The 27,518-nt window shown below is 46.9% G+C and overlaps 1 protein-coding gene across 6 annotated transcripts in view; it reads left to right on the forward strand.

The window, feature by feature from the left end:
- The window catches only part of CCDC148 (coiled-coil domain containing 148), a 1,950,480-nt gene that overhangs the window by 817,736 nt on the left and 1,105,226 nt on the right, over positions 1-27,518 (forward strand). For all 6 annotated transcript variants that reach the window (XM_069616397.1, XM_069616394.1, XM_069616398.1 and 3 more), the window contains 2 exons: positions 12,900-12,982; positions 13,136-13,290. In XM_069616397.1, coding sequence (XP_069472498.1) covers positions 12,900-12,982; positions 13,136-13,290 — 238 coding nt within the window. The remainder of the gene's footprint in view (positions 1-12,899; positions 12,983-13,135; positions 13,291-27,518) is intronic.

Consider the following 27,518-nt stretch of genomic DNA (forward strand, 5'->3'; position numbering starts at 1 on the left):
TGTCATAACCGGTCTTCCCAAGCCGGGCAAGCCGCTGGACGAATGCGGCTCCTACAGGCCCTTGTCTCTAATCAACACAGACATGAAAATATTTGCCAAGATTATTGCGAGCAGGTTCCTTCCCATAATGACCCACCTGGTTCACCCAGATCAGAGCGGGTTTGTCCCCGGTAGATCCACTGCCCTCAACATTCACTGTTTATTCAATGTTATGTCCAGGATCGATCCCAGTGCAAGCGCTGTAGCGGTCACCCTTGATGCCCAGAAGGCATTTGATATGGTGTCATGGCAATATATGTGGGCAGTTCTCCACAAAATGGGAATTGGCCCGCGTATGATATCATTTATAAAACTGCTTTATACAAACCCAGTAGCCAGAGTTCTGGTCAACTCTAAGGTCTCGCCCCCCTTCGCGCTCCACAGAGGCACCCGCCAGGGTTGCCCGTTCTCCCCAATACTTTTTGCACTTGCTATCGAACACATGGCCGAAGGTGTCAGAGACACAAAAAGGTATACGCCTGCAAGACACTCCGGAGATAATCTCATTGTACGCCGACGATGTACTCCTTTACATCAGAGACCCAGCTGCCCACCTAGACCCGATCATACGTGATATAACGAAAATCTGCACATTTTTTGGCTTCACCATAAATTATACTAAATCTGAAATGTTCCCACTCACGGTGGCTACCTCCCAACCACCATGCAAATTCCCCCTCTGCTGGTCACCAGGGGGTATCAGGTATCTCGGGGTTCAGGTGTCCCTCACTAAGACTTCACTACTATCTGACAACTATACGGCCGCGGCACAGCTTGCAGAGACCCGGATGCTGAAGTGGCGTAATCTCCTGCTCTCCTTATCGGGCAGATTGTCCCTTATCAAAATGATAATCCTCCCGTAAAATGCTCTACATTTTTGCAAATGTGCCGATTTGGCCCAGGATACGATGCTTCAAGGACCTACACACTGCTTGCGCCCAATTCCTGTGCCACTCTGGCGCGGTACGTAAAAAGTGGCAGCACATGACCCTTCCATATGAGAAGGGGGGCTTCACTGCCCTAGACATTGCTATATACTGGACCGCCGCACAAGCTCAGCATGCCACACACTGGTATACATTCACAGATCCTCCCCCACACGTGAAACTCGAGAAACTAGCATGCGACGAAGTCAACATCCTCTCCCTCATTCTCCACCATACATTTCACACTGACGCCCCCGCTGACCCCGTAGCAGCAACAACCATGGCGTGGAGACAAATGCTACACACACAACCTGTCCACCATCCATACTATAAGTGGCTGCCTATTTGGCAGTTCCCAGGCCTCGACCCCACCCACAACAAATTCCTGGTGAGACACTGCTATGACCTGGGATACCGGGCACTGTCTGATCTATACCCCGAAGGGAAGTTTATCAGCCCGCAAACATGGCGCCCCGGGCACTCTGGCTCGGCACTGGAACTATTGCTATATTTCAGGCTAAGGGCTGCAGTCTGCTCCCGGTGGCCCTCCTATCCCGACGAACCCCCAGACTCGCCCGAAATTCACTACATAGCCAACTCGGCCAGGACAAGGAGCACTATATCCTCTCTCTACAAATTGCTAATGGATAACCCTTCAGAGATACCTCAGGCGGCACGCGATGCATGGAGCGAGGAATTGGGCCTGCCCCTCTCTGACGCTACGTGGAGAAAGATGTGCATACACACTCGCAAGACCTCCCTAAATGCCAGATACAGGTGTATGCAATATAAGCTCCTGAATCGACTATATTACACGCCACACAGGGTGGGCAGATTTGCACATAGCCAGGCCCCCACTTGCCCCAGATGTAACTTTAAGAACGCAGACCACATACACATGTTCTGGGCTTGTGAAACACTGGGCCCATACTGGAAAGCCATCATAGAAGCCCTCTCTGAGATAACAGAGTCCCACATATCTCATGCACCGCTGCCGGTCCTGTTTGATGTGTGGGATGAGCCCGAACTGAGAAAGATGTCCAGATTTTTAAATGCTGCAACTGTGGTGGCCAACAAATGCATCTTGCAGTGTTGGAAACATCGCTCCCCCCTTCATTTGAGATGTGGCTAAAGGCCCTCACCTGGACTCAAATGTGTGAGGAGGACTACATCAATACCCTTCCGCTGACTTCTCGCCCCAGAAATATCTGGTATGAGTTTTGCAGCTATCTGAATGGCAAGGCATACATTGAGCTTCTATCATCCCCCCTTCTGATGAAGTAGACTTGCTTATCTTGTAACACACTGAACTGTATTGCCAAGTGCTTACCTCTGCTGACCACCCTTGCATTTGTAATAACATTCATGTATCTACAAGTTATGTGGTTTGTACAATACGTTGGTTGTCTGCTCTCTCTTCATGCCAATAAAGAGAAGTTTAAAAAAAAAGAATTCTAGACATTTTGTGAACCACCCTGCACTTCGATATGAAGAACCAAGAACCACCACCCGGGGAGGGAGGTAGGAGGGAGGGAAAGAGGGAGTTGGGGGGGTGGGGGGAAAGTTGTTGTTGATGATATTATCATATGTAAAAGCAATAAAAATATCTGTTAAAAAAAGCATTAGGGGTCACCCGGGTAATTGAGAGTGTAGGCATTTCTGTAACCTGCGTAGACAGGCCCTTGCATTCCCATACCAGGTCACATATAGGCACACACTCTGCTCTGTGACTGACAGAACATTTTTTAACCAATATTTCCCCAAACTGTTCCCTTTACCCCCCACTCACCCCCCACCCTCACTGCTCTCCCAATCAGGGCCATGTATCACTTACCACCCCCCTCCCTCCCTTCTCTTACTGTGGTCGCTCAACCCCAACCTGCGCCAATAAAAGTCAACAAGCAACAGCATCCTTGCCTGGGGGTAGCTGTCTCCGTGTCTGTACATCCCAGCAGCGGCACGCCCATCATAGCATCAGTATATAAACACAGAGTCATGAGCCTGCAGCTGACGGATACAATAACCAATATATGCATGCCTGGGTACTAGGTCTTAGTGGGAGTCGCAAGAATGACAACATCTGGCCAGCAATTTCTGAGTAAAATGAGATCAATTTCAGCAATTCAAAAGCATAGACCGTCACAGCGAAGCTCGGGCTCCGTCGTGTATATTCAACGTTAATCAGGGAGGAACAGTATGTTGGCCTCAATTTATGCCACTGCCTCCTCCGGGATTGTGAAGAACATAGTTTTCCCTTGATGTTGAATGCGTAATCGTGCCGGGAAGAGTATGGCATATGGAGTGGCCCCTCTAGCGGAGCATTCGTTTAACCCCCATGAAGGATTTCCATTCCAGCTGTACGGCGGTGGAAAAGTCTGGATAGATGTGGAGCGTTGTGTTTTCATATTACAGAGTACCCTTCTCTCTGGCTAGGCGTAGTACTGTATCTCTGTCGCGTTAGTTGAGGAGTTTCATGATTTTATTTATTTATTTACTTCATTTGTAAAGCGCACAGACAACCCGGAGGCATTGAGGCGCTGTTGCAGGTACAAGTCAAGGAAGCATACTTTGTCATACAGTTAGCAGATTACGTCAGTAATGAGAACAATAGATCAGTTACATAGAGTGGTACAACATCCTTTCATCGCAGGATGTTTTTTCACTGATTTTTTTACAGCAGATTATTTTAACGAAAAAAACACATTGACATTTTTATGGGGGTTAGAAAAATATATATTTGGGGTGTGGGTGTTCGGAATATATCAAAAGTGAAAGGGGATGGAGGTTTGGGTGGGGACCCCCCAAATATAAATAAATTCAAATTCAATGAGTTTTTCCATTAAAGAATCTGCTGTAAAAATACCTGCGAAAAAACATCCCACAATGAAATGACATGGAACCAAAATAGTATCATGCATGTTGGTGAGCAGAGTGCTGATGATATTTACAGGTCTGTGGGATGAGTGGGAGAGGTTGCAGGTTAGGAGAAGAGCTGTGTTTTAAGAGCTTTGCAAAAGATCCAGTATGATTTGTCAGCCCTGAGGAAGGGGCGAGGTCATTCCAAAGTTTTGCAGCAAGGTAAGGGAAGCTTGAACCTCCTGCTTTGCATCTCTTGACTTTAGGCACAACTAGGTGGTCAGTGTAGGGAGACCTGGTGGGTCTAGAAGAGTGTGCTTTGGTGATTATGTGTGTGAGGAAGGGGGAGCTGTGTTCGAGAAGCATTTGTGGGTGATGGATAGAGTTTTAAATCTAATACGCTCCTGGATGGGGAGCCAGTGTGCTTCTCTTCTAGCTTTGGAGATGTGTTCTCTTTTTTGCATCTGCAGAGCCACTCTCAAGGCATTGTTTTGAACCACTTGTAATCTTTGTATAATTCTCACTGAGGTGCCTGTGAAGAGGACATTACAGTAGTCGATCTTAGAGACAATTATAATGCAGGCGATTGTGAGACAGTTTTTTTTAGAGAGGAAGGGTCTGGTTGCGTTAAGGACCTTGGTGGAGTAGGCTGCTGAGGAGGCAATGGTGCTTACTTTCCTGGACATAAGTGAGGCGTCAAGGTAGACTCTTAAGGTCTCCACGGTTGATGAGAATTACATTTTACATTTGTCAATCTTGAAGGCAGTGTACTGTTCGTCAAGGGACTTCAGAGCATTTGGAAGGCCGACAATTAAGATTTCTGTCTTATCACTGTTAAGGCAAAGGTGGTTGGCTGCCATCCATGCCTGTATGGTCGAGTAGATGTTCTTGAGGAAGGTGGAGTTGGCTGTGTAGTTGCCTGATAGTGGGATCAAGATTTGTGTGTGATCGGCATAGTTGGTGTAGGCTATGCCTAACGAATCAAGGCTGTTGAAAAGAGGCCTGGTGAAGATATTGTAGAGGGGTGAAGTGATGCAGGACCCCTGAGGTACGTCGCAGGTAATGGGAGAGGGCAAGGTGTTTGCAATCTCTGAGAAGACCCTCATGCCCGTACCTTCCAAAAAGGAAGCAATCCAGGCAATGGCAGTTGGGGAGAAGTTTGTGTAGGTGGTGAGGTGGTGACAAAGGATTTGGTGGTTGACCAAGTCAAATGCCACAAATAGGTCTAGGAGGAAGAGCAAGGCAGAATTCCCTCTGTCTCTAATCTCGTCAAGTTATTATTTAAGTTGAGAAGGGCAGATTCAGACCTCTGCCATGGGCGGAAGCCAGATTGACGCATCCCTAGAATGTGGTTGTCTTCCAGGAAACGCTGAACCTGCAGGTAGGCTGCACGGTCTAAGATTTTTAATAGGAAGGGGACTGTGATGATTGGTCTATAGTTTGATGGAATTGCAGGGTCAAGGGTGTTTTCTTTTAGGAGAGGGAGGACCCATGCTTCTTTGAGGCTGGTTGTGACAGTACTCTTAGCGAAAGATGCATTTATGAAGGCAGTGATGACTGGGGCTAGCACGTCAGCGCAGTCTTTGATGAGAGCTGCAGGGCAAATATCGCCTTTACATTTGGAAGGTTTTAAACTTTCAATCAATTTAAGGACTTCACTTTCAGAGAGATCTCTGAAGCAAAACTGTGTGGAGGATGGTGTAAGGGGTGCAGCGGATCTTGGTGGCTTTAGGGTAGTTGTTGAATAGGGCTTATTGAGAGAGAATTTTTGCATTTAAGTTATCGATTTTACCTAGTAATGCTGCCTGGATATCTGAGCACCACGAAACATCTTTGGTGAGTCAAGTGGGCTGTGGGGCAGGAGCTTCAAGTTCTCTGAAGATGTTAAAGATTTCTTTTACATAAGAGTTTGCATTGCTGATTCTCAAGTTGAAAGAGTTAGATTTAGCTGCGATGGTGACGGATTTATATAGTCTGGCTATTTTGCTGAAGTCATTTTTGAGCGAGTCGGTCAGGTTCTTTAGCCATGTTAGCATGGCTTGTTGTTTCTAGGAGTGCAGTTCTAGTAGGTTGGGAGTAAACCAAGAGTTTGAGTGTCTGTCTGTTTTGGATTTGTGATAGGCTAGGAGGCTATGGTGTTCACTGCATTGGAGAGGATTGAAGTGTATGTGCTTGAGGGCAGGGTTGTTTAACAGGGGCAGGATGTTTTCTCTGGTGAGCTGCCGTGAACTTCTTGTCATGGCTGGCGGTTGTGGGTTAGGTATGATTTTAGGTTTGGTGGGTTGTGGGATGGATAAGTTGATGATGTAGTGATCTGACCAAGGACAAGGGGTTGTGGTGCTGGTGGTGACCTGGTTATTGTGGTTAGCGATCCAATCTAACGTGCGTCCTTTGCAGTGGGTCGGCTTGGTGCTACGCTGGCAGAAGCCTAAAGTGTCAAGGGCATTGGATAGAGATGTAGCTTGCGCGTCGCTTGGGTCAAGTTGGCCTAGATTGAGGTCCCCTAGCAGGATGATTTTAGAAGAGGCTTTTAGATTTTCCTGGAGAGAATGAAGGAGGCTTCACTGGAAATGTTGCATGGGGCTGTTTGGCCGGTAGATCAGGTGGATGGTGATGGTGCAGGTGGGTGAAGGTGTCAATTTGAGCATTAAGAGCTCAGAATTGCCTTCGATGATTATGTTGCACCGTCCTAAGAGAAGTGCATCTCCGGCTATCAAAGCGACACCACTGCCTGGGAGGTGGGAGGTTTGTGCGAAGTACGGAGGGGCACTTAGCTCCACTTAGCATGCACTTGGTGGGGGCGGGCAGCTGGGTCCCCAAGACAAAGGGGACCCAGACTGCGCGTCCCAGTGCAGGAAAGCGAGGTGAGGGGGGCAGGTGACAACAGGTAGTCCCTGCCCCCTGTCACCTCGCTTCAACTTCAAAGGCCCCCCCCTTCCCATCCTGGTGGATACAGAGCGGTGACCTTTGAAGTTCAAAGAGGGCCACCTTGCCCCCAGGCAGAATTTTGCCTATATCTGGTGGGTACAAGGTATCCCCTCTCATTCTTTTTTCCCCGCATTTCTCGGTGCCAGCTGCAGGACAGCTGCACGATTAAAAATTACCCCCCTCGCACCCTGCAAATAACTGTAAAGAACCCCAATAGCGGAGGCCAGGTAGACTGTGGAATGGACACAAACACAAGGGGAGGCTAAAACGCCTCACCTTAAAAATAACAATACAATTCAACCCCAATAAGGGCAATTAAAACCTCAGGGAGGACCTAAAAACGATTGGGTCAGGAGCAGAGTGTAAACCCGTTAGGCTCTAGAACCCTCCCTAGAAGGAATCTGAACAAATCAAGCACTTACTGGTGGTTTCCTTCCTCATTCAAAACAAAAGTGGATCACGAGCAGGAGGATCCTTAGTAAGTCTCCAGGAACCCATTTCAGATAAAGTCAATACGGGTTAGAGCCCAAGGGGTGTTAAAACACAGAAAAGGGGTGAGGACCTTGACCAATAACATGTACTAGTAAGCCTCAAGAACCCACCCCTGCGCATGCAGAGGGGGGTCTCATCGCAAGTGGATCAGGAGCAGGGTAAGTTCCTAGTAAGGCTACGGAACCCCCGCCCCCCCTTGCATTTAATACCCAAGATAAGCACACTGGGGTACACAAACACAAGTGGATCGTGGGCAGGGGAAGTTCCCAGTAAAGCCCTTAGAACCCACCCCAGCCGCGAAATAGTACAACACAAGCGCTGAAGGGGTCTCACAACACAAGTGGATCGAGAGCTGGGGAAATTCCTAGTAAGGCTCTTGAACCCACCCCGGCTGAAAATCAAGCAATCTAAAGCGCAGAGGGGGTCTCATAGCACAAGTGGATCAGGAGCAGGAAAGACCCTAGTAAGGCTCCTAGAACACACCCCCAAAGAAATAACTATCCCACAAGCAGAGCGTGGGGGCTTCAAAAACTTTAATGGATCATGTGAGTAGAAAATGCCAAATTCATCTCCAAGGACTACACCAAAAGGCTAAAACGCCTCCAGCAATGGTAAACTACAAAACACATGACCAAAAAACTCAATGGTGCAAAGAACCGACCCCGAGGAGTATCAAGTGAAAGGTTTCTCAACGGGGCGTTGTTTTGTCAAGGAAAAGTGGATCAAGAGCCATAACTTCAGTGAAAATCACCATGTGAACAAGCGAGGGTGCAAGTGCTAAACCTGGTCAGGTTGGACATCAATGAAAGGCACATAAGCGCACACCTCCCCACCTCACTTGGAAAGGACAAGAGAAAGCAGGCAGAACCTGCTCCAAAAGACAAGCACATTTTGAACAAGTCACAGCTCACACGCTGTGTCCAAACAATTGTCACAAGCTTTCATATGAATGGCGGCAGGGATCAGCCTTGAAAGGGCCCTAATTGGGAGTATGGCCCCCCGCTCACCTGATCCCTCCGTCCCCAAAATATATTATTGTTATCCTTCTTATGTGATGTTATGGTTGGTTTTTCTTTTGCACCAGGGCGGGTACTAAAATAAAGCCTGTGGCCAAAGTTTTTTCCACCTCACATCCTGGTTTCAGTCTCCTCATTCCTGTAACTGTCATTACTGTCTTTCCTGTCATGTCATACTTGTCATCCATGACACCTGTCACCCGCATGCCACTCCCCCGCACTAAAATTCTTCCAGGCTTAATGCTTGGGCCAAGCATGTAAACGACTTGGCAAGGTTCGTTGGTGTGGGAGCTGTTTGTTGTTCTGGCCGTGACTGCGGCTACTGTTCGGTGTAGAGGGGGATGTGGTTTCGCCCACTGCTGGGCGGTGAGAGAACTGTTGGGGGAGGGCATTGGTTGTGTCAGGCTTTGGAGTTATCGGGAGACATGCGGCAAGCATTGTGGCTAATGTAGTTCCCGAATTGGGCAGGCTTTGCTGGTGATGGGCTGTGCGCCAGGACGGTGAGTATTGTGCACAGGCATGTGGTCATTCCGAAATTACGAGATAGCCCGTAGGAACTTGGCTGACTGGCTACACGTGGTTGCAATATGCCTCGCAGCTGGGGTGAGAGCTGCGGTTTCTGCTGGCATTCGTGTGTGAGTGCTTCCAGGAGAGGGGCGCGCATGCAGAGGCGTCGGAACGACCTATGCAGCGTTACTTCTAACTGGAGGCAGAATTGTGCTGGAGGGAGGCAGTGAGATGGATGGGTGGCAGGATGCACGTGCATGTAAATTCCTATGCACCGAGTGCATTGGTGGCATGATATGAGGGACAGCAATACTGCTGAGTGGCAGAGTTTTATTTGTTCCAGAAGCAACATTGCACACGCTTGCGAGGGCCGGGGTTTGTACAGCGTAGTTTGGTGCATTTGAGTCTGTGACGTGAACATTTCCTATGCATGGAATAGAGTGCAGATTGCTAATCCGGACATTGCAGTAATATGCTGGAACATTACTTTGGATAAAATGAAAACTTGCATCAGCAGCATATAGTGGATTAGAATCTTTACGCAAGCGTTGCACAGGGTCTATGCCGTGAGCCAGTGCGGATCTAAGAAGGCACATGTGTGGATGCAGGGGGGTGACAGGATAGCAGTATAAACCTAAATGCGGCTTTGAAAATAAGACTTTATATGTTTCCGGATCCTGTCTTTCTGGGTTTGGGTAAGGAACAAAGGAGTATCGGTCTGAACAAGACTAGTAAAACTGATAAATGGCAGTTAAGAATCTTTTTAACATGTTCAGGACAAGGCCAAGTTGAAGCCACAGAAGCCATGCACATCACAGATCTGATTCAACCAGTATTTTTTGAATGATGTAGGATATCACATATGATGACTCACCATAGTCTCAAATTACTTGGGTTCCACACCCACCAAAGAAAAGGCACAAGTTCAAGCATGTCTAACTCTTGCAAGTGGATGGCTGGGTAGTCTGCCAGCGAGGCAGCCTGGTTTGGATGTCAGAGTCTCTGGGCCACTCTTCATATCCTCTCTGTCCTATCCCTGTATCCAGCCTACCTTCCTTGCTGCCACGTCACAAGCTCTTTCCTCCATCTACTGTACAGATCTAGGCTTTCCCCCTAAGCCTTGGTCTCCCCCTCTCCGTAGGATCACCCTCCTCTACAGCTGCACCACCTCTGAGCTTCTTCTTAGTTACCCCTCTTCTCATGACTTTCTCTGGGCTTACCACCTACTCATTGAATTAATTTGACTACCTCTTTTCTGAACCTCTCACCACCCTGCTTCTTAGCAATGCCGCCTTCCTTAGCCTCTCCTCTTTCCACCTGCTGATGTTGCACTTCTGCTTCCTGATATACATTGTATTGCTCTGCAATGCTGCCTCCTCCCTAGTCTCTCCAACTGCCCAACTCCTGTTGTTTCACCTCCTGCTCCAAGCAATCCACATCTTTCCCCTGATTTCTCTCAACCTCCTCCTACAGCTCCCCCACTTTTTTCCTTGCTGTAACACACTTCTCCAAGTATAATCGTGTTGTCTGAGATGCTGTTTACGCCATATGTCAGTTATACAGGGAGTAGATATCTATTATCTTTTGACCGGCCTTAGACTGCCGCTGTGCTCCATTTAAGGTCGCATTGAAGTCGCTCCCAAAACCCCCCAAAGAATAACTGAATCTGAAGTTGGAACTAGATGTGAAGAGATTGAGTCATAGAACCCCGGGTCATCTGTATTTATGTGTTATGCAAGGAAACCTCAACCCTTTTGATGTACCCCATAAGTAGTAGTACCCTGCCCTCCAGATCTCTATGTACCTCCTTTAGGTGAAACCTGAGAGATCTGGGAATAAGAATAGCTACCCCCCTCACATATGAGGAATATGATTAGTGCCAATGGCACCCCTATTGCACCACCCATCTACCTTCAGAGGAATGCGTCAGGTGTGTTTCCTGGGTGAATGCTAAACCCTTGCCTGCCTCTTTATGGTGCTGAAGCTGTCACAATCCTTACGGCACGACAGGTAACCAATGAACGTGGATCACGTAAGCATGGGACTAATCCACCTCCCAGTTGTGGATTTTGATAAAGATTTCTTAGTATGAGATACTCCGAATAACATAAACACCCCACCGTTTCTGGACCCCCCACCCGGTCCTCCCCCAGCCAAACAACCCCAAATGATCCAGAAATTCCACCATTCCTGCTCCGACAACAAACCATGGTGGAACACACACAGGGCAATCGCACCACTACCCAGCCGCAACCCATCAAATGAAACATATTAGCCCATAGGCACCAGAGCAATCCACCCATGACAATAAAAGAAAACAATGCCCCTTGACAGGTCAGCCGATTTTTGGGGGGTCCTGTATGCAAAAGCAATCATATGATCACCAGTGTTCCAACCAGATATATACCAGAGTCAAGTGTTATTCTGTGACATGTCTTCTGGTCTGACATTGAGGTGTTGGGGTGGCTGCCCCCCTTTACGTTTGTTCCTGGGAAGTCTGTACAAAAATGCACTAGCATCTTCCGGCGAGATGAAAAAGTGTACCATGCCGCATAATGGATTAAGAGTTTGGCAGGGACCAGCATGGAATATCTGATATCAAGATTGCAGAGTCTGCGCTTCACTCCCGCGAAAGTCCTTCTTGTGGCCTCCACTGATGCTGAAAGGTCTCTGAATATCTGCAACTGGTCACCCTAAAAGGAGAGTTCGGCCTTTTCCCTGGACAGCCTGAGGATCGTGTCACAGGCTCTGTAGTTGCGGACACGCTCTATTATGGGACGTGGAGGGGCTCACAGGGCCAGGGGGCGCACAGCCGGGACCCCATGTGCCCTATCCACAATGAACATTGGTGAGAGTTCAGCTTTGTCAAAAAGCGATGTGCATACGCTCTCATTTTGATGCGGCCCATTACCTGCTGTTCTTGAATCCCAACCAGACGAATATTATTGAGCCGCGTCCGTCTGGCCGGTACTGTCTCCGCTGTGTCCTCTAGTCCCGAAATGTCTTTCCTTTTCTTTTCTCTTTATTACTATTTTCTTCCTAGGTAGATATAATATGGCAAATACCTTAGTTCCACTTCTCTGTTTTTATTATTGCAACTGTTAATAAAACGATATTTGCCCTAGAGAGGCACTCTGACCCAGGGAGCCATACACCGAAAGGAAGCAGTCTATGGTTACCCATGCTGGTGAGGCGAGCAGCCTGATCCTGTGCGATCTTCTGAGGAGGGCTTCCCAGCAAAACCATGCCCAGCTGGCTTGCGGGAACACCAGCATGGTGAGGAGTGAAGTGTGCATCTCCACATTGGAGCCCAGGTATGAGGAAAGTAGAGGTGCATGCCGCTAAGCAGGATGAGTGTAAGCAACCTGCAAACCCGCCAAGGTCCTTGATGTGCAAATTAAAGCCCTTCCGGGCCAAGTGGGCGTGGCTTGGAAAAGCAGGTACACGATCATGTGTGTGCTGCTGGTCCCACCCCCCTCTTTCCCCCGGTAGCCAGAAAAACGAAAGAAAATCACTGCCAAGGAGAGCACCTCCGTGCCGGTGGCATGCCTCACAAGAGCAGCACGCACACTGCAAGCCCAGGCCGCTCCAGTCCTTTCCCTCTCACAGGAAGGTTGGCGATGGGAAGATGACCAAAAAACAGAAAGGAACACACAGTAGGGCATCCAAGGGGAGGGACAGTGGACAACATGGTTAGGGAAACTGCTGGTGGAGGTCAGGGTGGGGATGACACCTAGAACCATTAGCAGAAAGACAGCAATGGAGACGCACAAAGAGAGAACCCGCTAGAACCGAGCAGCAGTCCAGTACACATCTACTGACAAGCAGCTGTTCAAGGAGCCGGTTACCAAGGAGTCTTTCTTTCATTTCGTCTGGTTTTGTCATATTAGCTGCTGAGATTATTTTGCTAAAGAAGACATGCCATGAAACTGCCCTTTGCGTCTTAAGGGAGATTTGAGAGATGCTTGTCTCATTAAAGTGGTACTCTTAAGAGTTTTGACTGCCCCTGAATAGTTTATGTTCATGTACACCGTTTCCGTTGTGCTATCTGAATCACAAAGGAATTGTTCGAATGTTTTCCAAGCATATGTAATGAAAACAGTTTTGCTAAAGCCATGTTATTGTACGTTTTCAGACTTAAAGCTGAATCCGAATTGGAGTTATTTTTGGAAGAAGATATCATTGATTGCCAATTCTTGGCGGACATGAGGCATTTGGGTAAGCTTTGCCACAACACTTCTTTTCGGATTGCCTTTCTTTACAAGGTGCGCCATTTTTCCACAGGTTTCAAATTGAAAGAATTGTAACTGCATCATAGTATAAAATATATTGATTTATGTGATGAAGTGTGGTACGTTTGTCTGGCAATAGATCACCAATTATCCAAGGACCGAGAAACGCATGACACAAGTGCAGTAAATCCCATCTGGCAGCTGAGGAAGGATTTAAAGCACAGGCTGCAGCACCATTCATCACATCCGTCGGGCACGGACGAGGAATTCACTTCAGCCTGCGTACTCGAGCAGGTGCGTTCCTTCACTTTACTTTTATCAGCGGCTGTGTGAAATATAGGAGCATAAAAAGCAAAGATGGACTTGACCGCAGTAACCTTTTTAATGCACAATACCTGTTTCCTTTACAAAGCAAACTGAAACTAGGCAAGTACATTGGGGTTGGGTGTTGCATTGTTGCATCGGCCCAGCAGATTTCGCAGTCTTCACTATTGTAGATGCGTTGCAATAGTGGAAAAGGCCGTAAAGGCCAGGCAGAATTGCTGAATGTGGTCATTCGGCTTATCCCAGCGATGTGCTATGCGAATCCAAATTGGGGAATAATGGTAACCCTGAATCAGGTGGTAAATTACTGTTACAGAATGCAGTAGCAGTACTTCAGTTTGGAGGTATTAGTACAGCTAATACCTCCCAGGCTTGTATTAAGCCCTTATTTGTTAATTTCGTCTGTAAAAATGTTGACAGTGGAAACAAGGACCTTTTATCGTCTTCGTTTGCATTGGACTATACATTGTATGTTCGACAGTATATAGTGACTAATATTGGAATGGTATCCCCCATACAGCTCCACTTTTCCCTGTCCCCCCAGAGCACATGTGGTTTGATTAAGGAATCACATTGTTACTATATCACATCTTGCAATGTATCCAAATAGTATCCTGTATTTATTAATTTACAATGTGTATAAACTGCATTTTGTATCCACTGTGTAGATGAAACTCGATCTGTAATGTGTGTTCTAGCATTTTATTTCACACCAGCAGGTTGGTATTTCTGAACTGGCACGTGAAACAATGGACCATTTTACAACCATAAGAAAGTGGGCATTTTCTAAACAGAAATATGAAATCCTTGGGGAATATACACTCACTTGTCCAATGTTCCCTTGCCTTCTTCATTTAGGTTCACTTTGCCATCGCCTTTTGCGGCTTCTGCAAAACAACTAGGATGACCAGTCAATTATTGCAAGTAGCTCCGGTAGGATTTGTAGACACGACACCACGCACACTTCCCCACAGTCAGTGCTTGTACCACCTGTACTGATAAAGTGAGATTCTGGACAGTTCCATAGCTTCTGCAGGATGAACGTGTTTTGCATCATGTCGGTTTATTCAACCTGTGGAAAACTGCCCATTATGGGTTTCTAAGCTTTTCCGATACCACCCGCCCGGCAATGGGAGCAGTGAAGGGCTGGAACCTTTAATCCTACATTTGTCAGTGGTTCCAGTGCTTATATGGGCACTAAATGGAGCTTCAAAAGCCTGACATCCTTATCCATAGAGATGCCTCCATGCTTTATTTATTGCTGCTTCACATGTATTCATGGTGAACATAATAGCAACGTCTTAATGATTTTCATGGTTTTCTACACTTTCTGAAATGGCTGCGTTATTGCTTTTTTTCATGGGATCCATGGGGTCTTGCTCATTATTTAGAAGCGTTCAGATTATCCCGTTGGTTCTAGGGGAATCCTTGAACACATTTTGAGTAGCATTTTAATTCTTCAGAATAAAGTGAAAATTAGCACTTTATTCTCATTATTTTCTCATTTGCTTTGCAAAACACACCCATAAACAGAGAGCTGTGAACAGTTTCACATCCCCTTTAAGGCCGCCAGCCAGCACTACTTGATGCAATCCAGGCAGCTTGCTTCTCTTTCCCGCTCTTCCCGAGAGAATCCCAGAGCACACAGTTCCTTCTACCTGAGTTTTCAAACTTTTTGTCCCTCTTTTTTTTAACTGGATCACGTTTGGATCCTGTGCACAGTGTGAATTTTTTCAACCTTAGAACTCACCTCTACGTGCTTCTGATGGCACTTCTGTTTAACAACATAAATGTGTTGGTAAGATAGAGAAAGGAGAATGAGTACCAGAATTGTCTGTTCAGCTACTATGACTTAAACAATCTGATAGCTTCAGGCGTTTAGGTATATCCATTACAGGGTGCTCATGGAGACTAATGCAATTCTTCTTAAATTTAAGATAGTAAATCTGGGCCCCAGCTCCATAAAGGGCTCCTCTTGAAGAGGCTCTCCTTTACAAGGGTTTTCCAAAAGAAAGGCTGGTAAAGACACTGCCCATACATTGGCTAACATGCTAAGGGGTTCCATTCCCCTTCGCTATGCATCTGCAGCAACTTCCCAGAACTCACATTTTCTTCATCTGAATGGGTTAAGAGTACCTACTTCCAGTGTGCTTCAGTACCACAACAAGAAACCATTCGATGTTGAGACATTTAACGTCAATTGGAGTCTCAACATTGACTTTTTGTATGCAGAGCACTTTGGTGTTGACACCAATTTGACTGGCCAGAACTGTGCAGATGTCGGTGGACCTCTCACGACTGATGACTCTGGAAATGTCTACACCTTTCTTTACACCTCCTTCAAAGACCCTCAGCACACCACAGGAAATGCTTACAAATGTTTTGTCATGACATGCACCTCCGGGGAGTGACATTCCTAATGCACCCCCATGTAGAAGACCCATTCCACCCCCATGTGCTTGCACTAGTTCACCCCAGAACTCTTTGACCCTCCAGTGACCATCACTGGGTGCTTGTGTGCTCTGAGAGTGGGAGGGCATATGACTTTGTTCTGCCCTTAATGAATATTTAAGATCTTCTTCATGACAGTAGCCTCCAGATGGCCTCTCATTTGTGAACATAAGGGCAGTGCTAGCCTTGAAAATCCTGTTAGCGGTTAGACTCTCCAATGCTTCAGTCGTTGGTTAGATGCTATTAGTTCCCTTGTTTTCCAGAGGATTGGTGCCAAAAGTGGCTGGTTTTTTAACGTGCCATGCAGATGTTCTTAACACTGCCTTTGACAAGCCAGTGCCCATCATGCAAAGAAATGTAAAACCCTGGATGAAGTGTTTCTTTTTAAGGGATAATCTTCCAAGATGTTTTAGTGCTGGAATCAAGTCAGCTACACATCCTAGCTCGTCGTCATCAAGGTCTTTGGACTGGCACAGAAATATACTGGACTACCTAGTAAAATAGGTGTACCACCAGTGCCTTGGTAGATAATGTGTGCAATAGTCCAGTCCCTCTGGACAGGTACACACACTCACTGTGCGGCACGTTCCAGGATTTCCTACAATACATCCTGCCAGAAAGCAATCAGGAGGCCCTAGACCTGGGGATGGAAGGGCAAGTGCTATCCAAAAACACTATTTATGAATACTCTGATTTAGGAGCTTAATCACCCAGAGACCTCCATTAGGTGTTGTTCTTACCTAAGACTCACAGTTCTAAGACTGGACACCAAATTGAACATTTTAGATTTTTTATTCTCTGGGAACAACTTCTTTGGGGCACAAGAAGAGGAGGAACATTAGAGGATTTAAACTGCCATCGAGACAATAAGAGCTGTAGTCTTGGAAAAGAAGACACTATCCAAGAAATAGGTTTGGTGAAATGGTTCAGTCACATTAACAAACATACAATATCAGAGGTTGTTTTTGATGTTGAAAGTCAAGTAAATTGATCATCGGCAGGAAAGAAAAAAAGGCATGGTAAGAACAGGGAGAGTGGATGCTGTTGCAGTGGAGGAGGCATAATAATGAACAGTGCACGCTGTGAGGTAGACAGAGTGCTTGTGAGATGGAGAACTGCGAGAAAGATGGAAAGTGCTATCCAACAGAGCCGCGGAAGAGCCGAATAGAGACTAGAGGATTGATGTGTGATATCAAAGAAATGCCCCTATCACCGCACTACCGGTGCCGGTGATAGGGGAAAGCCCAGCCCATTCTGTGGAGTCCCATAGGGCTCCATGGAATGGGAATTTACTGCAGTTGCCGGCACCCGGAATATCCCAGTAGCACTGGAATATCGGGCGCTAGTAACGGTAAGGCGAGTTGGCTTACTGGCAAACTCGTAATGAGGGCCCTTGACTCTGGAAATACCCCTTGAAGCAATCATTTGTAGTGCTGGAATTTCATGTAAGAGGGACAAGATGGTATTCTGGTTCATAATGAGATTTTTCTCGTTGTGAAACATATAATCAAGAATGAACCAGTTTTCCATTTCCAGGTCGAGAAATGTATGATTGACTTGGTTAGGACCGGGGGCTATGCTCCCCCCAGCAATTGAACTCCTGTTTCCACCAGCAGCTCTATTGCGCCACGTAGTTTGCCCTAGCGCATAGTTCTCAATTTGGGTGCAAACATTAAGCTTTGGAATTGAAGTGCATCTGACTTGAGCACGGTGATGTGCTGCCGGATTGTTTTTGTCCTGCGGGTCTTCAGTTAGATGAATAGTTTCCTTTACTGGCCCTTTCGCTGAAAAATGTTGCTCAGTTTGGGTGGCTGTCTCAATTACCCGGGGGGATGTTGCTGTTTAAATCACCCCCTGTCTATATATGTGGCATCGTGGTCTGCGATTTCTGTTTTTTATTCTATAGAGATAGAAGCCATTTTTGGTGTATCTATTTTTGGTTGTATCCCATTCCCTTTGACGGCTCCCGTGGGCCCTTGGCATAGTTAGTGCAAAGGAGGAATTTCAATTTAGTTCCATTCTAAATGGTGTGCCTCTTCTGATTTTTTGTGTTTTGATCCGGTCGATCAGGAGTCTCACTGCCTTTGCTAGCCACATCCTGACGTGTTTTCTTCTTTTTCCCTTTCGTTTTCTGTATTTCAGGTACATTTGTGGACTCGGTGTGCGGTGCTAATTCCTCCCTTCCCTCTCTTAGTACCTCCACGCCCACATCACAGGGCAAATGAGCTAGCCTTACAAATTCTTCCAAGGTGGACTGGGAAAGAGGTGTAACGTCGAAGGCATTTTGACCCAGGTCTGCATCCATCTTCCTTGTACCTTGCTCTTCTTAGATCTTTATAAGTTGGTTACCATTTGCCAATGTAGCCAAATGTGCCTCAATATTGCTTCAATTAGTGTTTGCAGTTACTCAGTTGATTGCAAATCACTAGAAGGGTGGCGTGCTGGCCCAACTCTGCTTTGAATCGTGCCAATGTTTCTGAAACGGTTGTGTTGATCACAGTTTTGAGACCCACTAAAGATGAATGCCAGCAATCTAACTCTTCAGTCAGTTTTAAAAGGATGGCTGAATGCACTCGGATTTCCGCCTTTAGCAATTCAAAAACATTCACAAGAGAGATAACACAAAATGCGATGCTGTTAGGTATCACGGGGGCGGTCAGGAAGTTAGTTGTGGCTGATTTGAGTGTGCAGGTGCCTCATTTATGTCCCCTTCCGCGGGGGTCACTGAAATTGAGCTCAGTTTAAGCTCAATGCCCAGCTCGTCACGAAGCGGATGCATTACACCTTCAATTTGCCTCTCTTGTTCTAGATGTAGGTGATCGATCCCCTGTAGCCCCCTCCATCGTGTGCAGCCAGTTTGTGTGCTCGTAGCTTTGGCTGAGTTGTGGAAGAAATCTGTAATTTTTCGTTTCATTAATGTCGCTGACAGGGTGAAGTTTCCATGCATTAAACCCTGACCTGGCAAATCACTGCTAGGGAGGGGACTTGAGGCTGCGTTCAACTGACTGCCTCGTTTCACTCCCGGTGTGAAAACTAAATTGCTAACCGTTAGCTTGGCTGGCTCCCTCCGCTTCTCTAAACCAGGCAGTGTAGTTTCAATAGCCGTTGGGTCATCGCAGAGGCTGCCACCGTGAAGATGTTATCGATGTTTAAGTGTTTCTGACTACTCAGTGGCTCCTGCAGACGACCGCTTCATCGCCCACTTCCATGCAGGCTTCAGCAATCAAGCCCACCTCTTACTGTGGTGGTTGCTGGTCACTGCTAAAAGGTACAGCACACTATGCTGTTGTTAGTCTGTGCTTCTGCACGTGCTGGCTTCTCAAGCAGAATTTTGCAAAAAAGGCAAAAAATCGAAGAAAAGCAGAGTATCCCACCGCAGACCACTACTTCGTCGCCCACTTCTGTTCTACCACCTCTTCCTCACCACCTTCCTCTTGCTTCTCACCAGCCTCCTCCAACAGCCTTTGCACTGTCTTCTTGATATTACCAACCTTCTCCAACAACTCTCTGCCCATCGACTTAATCTTACCAGCCCCTCCCCAGAGTTCTCCTACAATCCCCACCTTAAATTCCTTCAAGGATATAATGAGCTGTACACACAGCCATCTAGTGCCCTGCTCACTAACCCCCTTCACACCCTCCCGTCCTCACCGCACCTCCACTGCACTCCACTTCTCCAGTCTCCTCTCTCACTGCACTGCTTTGTTATGTTGTACTGCAGCTCTATCCGAACTCCATCCAGCTTCCTCTTCTATAGCCAGTAAACTGACAGTGTCCTGGCCCCTCCTCTGGGCTGGTGCCCGTGGCAATACATTGCAGCTGTAACTAGACCAGGCTCCAGTTTGATTGGCTGGTTCCACTTTCTTCCTGTGACACTTTGGGGGTTGGGTTTAGTGTGACAGAGTCTACAAAGGGTAGGGCAGGGATGTAGGTTTTCACTAGTCTAATCTGTCTATTTCTGTCTGTTTGCTGCCTGCATCTCTCACTCTGTCGGTTGCTGGAAGATTTTCTCTCTTGAACTTGGTTTTGGCCTCTTGGCCTTTTTCTGTTTCAGCATGTCAGTCTGGGTATTATAAGCTCCTTTGCAGAGGGATGGATGTTGTAATATTGGTGTCTCCGATTTGTTGTAAGAAGGGGAGGGTTGCACTTCTAACCTCTCGTGGGGAAGGGGTGTGGTTTCCACTGTACTATCTTCCCTGGTGTTTGAAGGGCACCTCTGTGGGTTGGTTCGTGGCCCTTACACACCAGTTTGCCTGCCCCTTTAATCATGAATGTGGTTTCACAGCCTGGGTGTACCATTAGCAAACCAAGAGGATTATGTGAGATGTAGTCCTCCCCATCCTGCTTTTTGGAAAAACCTTGGCATTCTTGGGTGGGTAAGTATTCCCTGTTGTTCTATTGGCTTTCTGGGGGCTTTTCTGGGCACTCCCCAGTGATGACTTTCTGAGTTGCCTTACCTGGATCCAGTCCAGGCTTTGATATTGACCCAGAGGATAATTCTTTAAGTGTTAGCATTCCTGTCCATTCTTTCCCCTTATGGCCTGGCTAATTGAGGGTGTGTTCCATTATGTGGAGTGGTTGCTATGAGGTGAGCAATGTGACTGACTTCTGCTATTCAGATGGGGCTGCCATAGTGGTTGCAGGAGATTCCTCTATGTATCTCCTCTGAGGCCACCAGCCACTAGTTGGGGGCGAACCCCCCCTCCTCCCCCCCCCCGGGCATCCGCACTGCCAGCTCCCCGGGGCAAAGCGGGGAATTTTGTCACAATTCATGCTAATTATATACATTCTGTAAGGGTGTGGAAAGAGGAGACTGAAACACAGGTGGCATTGTTGTGGTTATATAATTTTATTTGTGTCAAAATAAAAGTGGAAAACCCTAACTGCCCCTAACACTGACAGGGGTTTTCCTGCCTCAACTAAATACCAAGGACTTGGTCAGGATGTCTGTCTAAAGCAAATAGTCTAGCATCCTGTGTCAAACCTATTTCCGTTCCTTACACTCTTAACTAACTAAGGAAAAATTAGTATTTTCTTAGTCTAGAAGAGTGACTCCCTTCCTGTGGACTGAGGCTTTGTGTTCACCTCCTGGCGATGAGACGTGTTCTCCAGATTCCATAAACAAAAAGTTCTAACAGTTCTCTTGGAGGATTTCACCATCAATGACAGGAACAGAAAAGAAAGTCTCTTTAAATTACTTATTCTATTCACAATAACAGGGGGATGGCTTCCTCCCTCTGGCTCCTTCTGCATTCACTGTGACAACTCAACAAGCGACGGGGGACTATTTCCCTTCCCGACGTCTTTGCTTAGACCACTAGATAGTTCAGCAAGCGGTGGGGGGCAATATATGTCTCTTCAACTGCTCTTTCTCCGACCTGTCAGGCAGTTCAACAAACGGTGGAGGACTCTCTCCTTTCCCCTGGCCATTTGCAGACCTTTTTAGGATGCCAGAGAAAATTACTCCTTTACCTCTGGCTCCTTTGCAGTTTCTCATATCCCTAGGGGAATGACTCCCTTCCCTTGGTTGGTTTCCAGCTTCTCACAATGCCACAGGAAATGACTCTATTTCGTCTGGCTTTTTTCCAACTTCTCATAAGACGAGGGGGAATTACTCCCTTCCCCTGGTTGTTTTCCAGCATGTCTATGTGTAAGGTAGACCTGGTTCACCATCCTGCCAGGTGCTATGATTGTTCATATTATGGCTTATTTAGTTAGTATAGCAGACCTGGTTCACTATCCTGCCAGGCCCTACTATTGTTTATATAGTGGTTGTAATAACTTCTCTGTATTTGGGTTTCCCAAACCCTTGTTCCATCTGTAATTATTTCTTCATACTCTTTCTTGTACTTAGGGTCCCAGACCCCTACTTCATATCCAGTTGTTCCTTTAAAGTCTGTCTCAAAGGCTTTCCTTGCAGCCTCTATTCCCACCAGCTAGCCCTGGCAAGCACCCTATCTTCAGGGAGCGTCCGTTACGGCTCTGGCCGGTTCCAGGAGTCGATCTCTTCTGCCCATGCTCTCTGCATCATCCGCCCCAGCCATGGCGTCTCCGTAGCTGCTGCTTTCTGCTACTATGCTTTTCCGGCGTGCGCAGCTTGGCCCCTTCTCTCAGGCAGACCTCTGTGGCCCGCTTCAAGCGGGGCAAAGGGTCCTTCTTTATTGCACTCTTTTTGGAGACTTCAGCTTCTTGTCTTGCATCACGGTCGCTCTGGTCTCCCTTCTCTGCCGACCTGCTTGCGGCTCCTCAAGGGAGGGCTGAATGAACTCTTGAGTCCTTCTTCCCTTTTTTTTATCGGCAGCTTACTGATTGTCCATATTGACAAGACTGCTGGAGTTGGCTTGCGGATCTCTCTCCATTACTCTGTGCCTCTTCTTCGTCCCAGTACTGATGTTATCCATCTTATCTGGGTTGCTTGGAATCTTCTTGGTCTCAGTACCTTTGCAGGATTCACACAGAGTCCTCACTTTTCCTCGTATCAGTACTTTGGAAGGGGTTTGGATGCTGTACCTTACAAAGGTACACGGAGGAGTGTGGAATCATGTTGCTGTTTATAGGGTAGGAAAATGAGTGAGGGTGTGGTACATTCGGGGTGTACCACTTTCTTCCCTGATAATTGTCCATGGTCCCACAGGGCGAATTCACTCCCATGAGATCCACCCGCTGAGTACCACACCCAAGGGCACTATCGGTTAGCGGCCTCACCTCCCTGGTCTCATGGGAAGGGGCTTCCCCTAGGGAAGCAGTCACGACATCCTGATATTCGTCACCATTCCCTCATCAGGAAGTGTTGGACATGTGAAACCCACAGTGAAATCTTACAATTAAATGCCCAAAGAGATAAGAACATACATCTTCATATTATCAACATTACATCATCCAATAAGATGACATGCTGTGCATTACTCAATGTCTATGCAATTAATGTCTATCACTCCATACTGAATGTAAATTAAATAGCAATACCATGCACAACACATGTTGTCAGTACTACTTTAATGGCTTTGACTGTTACATTGTGTAACATATCCTGTAACACACAGTTGCATCTAACAACATGGCAGTCATCCTATAATGAAGCATTGCATTCATAATACCAGTTTTCTATGACTTCACCTATTCCAGATCTATGAGAGTATATTCAAAACGTCATATGGGCAGTTGCTATCCTTCACTTGTCTTAAGGCCTGGTGGTATTTTAGATTTAAAGCAGATCATTATTGTTCCTTCAATTGATTCAGAATGCATTCCCTTTCCTCAGATGAACATTGGGTTTCACATAATTCAAGGCAACGCGTTTTCGGGCATTTGAGGCGCTATTAGGGAATTATGAAAAATGTTGGGAAAAGAGATCATTTTTTTCATTTTCTCTAAACGCTGTAATGTGTTCTAACATCCCGATTTCCATTTTGTGAATGTTGCTACCAATCGTTTTACACTGACACGCTAGGCAATATACCACACAAAACCGAGTTACAATTCAACAAGTCTCTGTGCTTCAGATTTCTTGGCACCATGGATACAGTGCTGGAAGGGGATTCCTGTTGCCTCTGTACAGCCCTAAGGGAACACAATCACATTACACGGAGAGGTCCACAGTCACGTCAGTGTTAGCGTCCAAGCCCTCCCCAGCTAACTGCCGGATCACTTCAAATGAGCCTGTTGACAAAGGTGTGCAAGACTTCGGTTAGTCGTAGGTAGCTTTGTCCAAAACTTAGGCCAACAAAAGTCGAACGTTCGTTTGTGAATCACACCGTAACTCTTTCTATGAATTCAGAGCAATTTGCTCAACAGCCCTTCAAGGCCATGATATTGGCAGTTGGGCATGATGGTAGCTGGCCACTACAGAAAGATCACATAGCATAACGTGAGCAAGTTACTACTTCTTACATTTTTAAGTCAAACGTACCCTTAGAGAAGGCATTGTGTGTGAGCTCCAAGGTTTTCCGTGTATACATGGAAATGTGGATTGTACGGGCAGCAATTATCTGAGCCCCCACACAGATCAGCCTCAGCTGATAAGTACCCATTTTTCCAGATGTTATGCCCCTTTATGCCAGGAGCACAGCCCCAAAGAGCATCCCAGCTGCCACTGTGGCTGCCCTTGGTTCCTTCGCCACTCCATGGGAATCAGCTACTCAATATCATAATTTGATGGCGGGTCCTGGTACGCTTGCGCTCGGTCGTAGCCAGGTCCCCGCCGTCAAATTTTCATCATTTGCATGGCAGAGTCTTTACACTGCACATTTGCACTCCGCTGTGCAAATGAGTAAACCATGCCTACCATGCTCGCATGCTGGCAGTGTGTATAATTAAAATTAAACGCTGCCTGTGATGCGCACGTGGTAGGCAGTGTTAAACTTGTCAGCATTTTGCATTCCGCCCCTCCTCTCTGCTATACAAATTGATGAAAATGTGGTGTGGCGTGATTGAAAGGTGTAAAGCCTCACCCTTCATTAATGTTACGCCACTGAGCAAAATGAGATCCTTAGCCTTGTTTAGTAGAACACTCATTTTGGTTACGTTTTTCTTGTCTGTGTCTGTTGCAAACTTGCTTTAAGTGAATGACTGTGCGTTTACATTAAAGGCTGTTGTCGCTTAGCCATTCCTTTTTATTCCATTCCATTTTGAGTTTTGTTTTTATTGCAACTCCTCATTGAAAGCTGCTGTATTGTGGGTAGCCTCAGATTGTTTGCAGTGTAATGTCTGTTTTTCTTGGCTTCGGTAGCCTCCAGTCACCCTGAATTGCCTGGAAAGAATTGTAATGGCGTTCCCAGATAAGTGCCTGCTGTTGACTGCCCTGCTCTTTCTGTGACTGGGAAGTCCCTGTAATCGTTGCCCTCTGCATGCGGGTGTGGTACATTGCAAGGATGGGCGGGGCGTAGAGGGATTTATGAGTTATGTCATTTTTGTCACCAACATTTTTAAGTGCGGGTTTGAAGTTTCTGCTGGGTAGGTTTGTGGTTTTTCTTTACTCCCCCCACGCGCCCTCCAGTGATAATCCGAGGCATGTCTGGAGCAGAGGGATTGGTACCCACGGAGATTAAGTCTGAAGCATCTGGTTGTGCACTTTGTGTTCCTGTTAGTTCAGTTCTGTGTTCCATGGCCAGACAAGCGTCCAATTATGGGTGTTACTCTCCGTGACAGTCAACCTTCGGGGCACACAGACACCCCCGGGCTCCCTAATGGCCCTCTGCAGATGCACCTCACCATTGGGCATTGAAAGTGAGAATAACGACTGCACAGACTGTACAGTGTGTAGCCGAGCGTGTGGCATGGTAGACTTGGAAGCAACGTATACCCGAGAGGGCTACTGGAAAGCGCAATACCATCGCCTATTTGATATTTTTGAACATTTGGGCCATATTAGAAACCCTTTGCACCACGACAAGTGTAATTTTGCATGGTATAAGCACTTGGTCAACAATTGCCCTAGTGCAAAGAAATAAATGCCCTTTCAGTGCATTTTGGCACCAGGGCAAAGTTTGCCCTTGTTTAATAAAATTCCGTATTAGCACTAGGGCAAACTTTGCCTTGGTGCAAATCACTGAAAATGCATGCTTTTTGCTTTGGGGCAAACTAGTGCTAATACTGCACAATTTTGCACTTTGACCAGTGTGAAGTTTCTGTAATCTGGTCCCAGGTGTATCATCAATCGGAGACGCAGCTAAAATAGCTGTGCACTGTGGCTCAGCCAGAAATTTGCCCTGAACCGATGTACAGATCACATGGCAAATGGGCTCTGTGCGACAAGGCACACACAGATCTTGAGCTTGTGTGCCTAATTATGAACATTAGGGGTGTCTATGTGAGGGTCAAAATACAATTGCATACAATAACACATTCAGAGATGGAGCTTGCAAGGGATGAGGGTCTTCAACCTTGCAAACGTTTTTGTAAAGCAGCTTCCACTGCAACCTATGCTCTTTGAAGGGACAGTGTTGCCTATGTGGAGCTCCAGTATTTTTTGGCTGTTTCCAGTATTTTTTCTATCTCTGTGGCTAAGGGAGGAGCTTCCCTTTCAAAATACCCTGCTCAACGCGGAGCATCGCAGAGTGTGGCAGGAGTGTGTTGCCTGTGTGGAGCTCCAGTAATTTTTGGCTGTTTCCAGTATTTTTTCTATCTCTGTGGCTAAGGGAGGAGCTTCCCCTTCAAAATACCCTGCTCAACGCGGAGCAATGCGGAGTGTGGCAGGAGTGTGTTGCCTGTGCTCCCTGGGAGCCGTGGAGGATGTGGAGTATGCATATGAATTCACAAATAGGATTACTATACACCCACCCCCAGGTGAAACGTGCTACAAGCATAGTCGCGAATGTTGCAAGGTCAGCTTCAGCAAGCAGAGAAAAAGCCACGGGTAAGAAGCTGATGTCCACAGCTGCAAGTGAGGACAATGATTGACAGAAAGTGGAAGGGGAAGTTAGTGAGGCGGGGGACTGTGGGGACTGTGGGGAGGAGGGGGATGAGGAGGTAGCGGACGTGTTGAAAGTTGCAGCCCCCACTCCTAGCGCGGTCAACTAGCCCACACACGCGCTGAAAGATTTTAGTGGTCCCACCGCACCAACTCATGGTCAGTATAACAGCCCAGAGTGCCTACCAGAGTGCCCCCCTACCTACGGTGTCGACAATGATCACCCTCAAGTGCGCGATCCATTGGAACAGAGAGGGCACAATCCCAATGCCCTCAGTCCAGACCGGGAGGAGGAGATCACTGTTCTAAATGAAAACGTGATCAACACAGCGCTCATGGAGGTTGTTGCAACCTCCATGAGCGCTGACCCGCTAAGGCATATCGAGGCACCTATCCCATTAAGAAAGAGCAAAGTGAATATCCCATCCCTGAAGACATTGGCATGAAAGACTGTTGAAAAAACAGGTAAAACAGCCGCCGAACTAAAAAAAGCTCACAGAGGTCCAAAAACTAGAATTCAGGAATGTTAGGAACGTAGGAAGGAGAAGCTCTAGTCCCTCCTATGGCTATGACGACCTCAGCGAGAGTGCAGCCCCATAAAGAATTACACCTTGTATAAATGTCAGGGCCCTTGGTCCACTTACTGTGTCCAACAAATTTAATCTGCGAGAGGCTCACAGCAAAACACCAGACGGTGGGAGGTAGAATCCAGCAACTCCCGGGGTCTTGCAGGGCTAATCGTGACAACAGAAAATACCATTTATAAATCACAAGACGAAGTGATGCCGGAAGAGATCTGGGAGCCCCCAGGAAATCAAAGCTTTCAAGCCAACAACACTTCCCAGAGCCTGAAGACAATCAGGCGTAATTCAATCGCTATTGCGGACCAGGTCATCATAGACCTGGCAGCTCTAAATGCAAAGATGGCTTGGGCAACCAAGTCACATAGGACACCATCAAAGGATATCATAAAGGCACCGAGTAAGAATACTCCAACTGAATCCACCGACATGGAGAGCTTAGACAATCTAGCCAAGAACGTGCAGTTGAGAAGACCAGTGACAGTGGCGGAAGGCAAACACAAAAAAGGACCAGAAACGAAAAAAGCTCTGAGATGAGTTTTGTTACTCTCAGAAGCGACTCAAAGGCACTAGCTGGCATGAAAGACCTGATCTGAATGGTCTGGGAGAGAGAAGGGCAGCTCCTATAATTCGATCGTATCAGCGGCCAGCCGAAGGGGCACCCTCTTCATCGGATTCTGAGTTTTGCAGTGAAACTAAAGCAAAACGGAGATCTTATCCTCAAAAAGCTCCACCAAGGAAAGAACAGAATGGATTAC

Source organism: Ambystoma mexicanum, chromosome 9 (assembly GCF_040938575.1).
Source record: "Ambystoma mexicanum isolate Mex_15411 chromosome 9, UKY_AmexF1_1, whole genome shotgun sequence".
Taxonomy (NCBI): Eukaryota; Metazoa; Chordata; class Amphibia; order Caudata; family Ambystomatidae; genus Ambystoma; species Ambystoma mexicanum.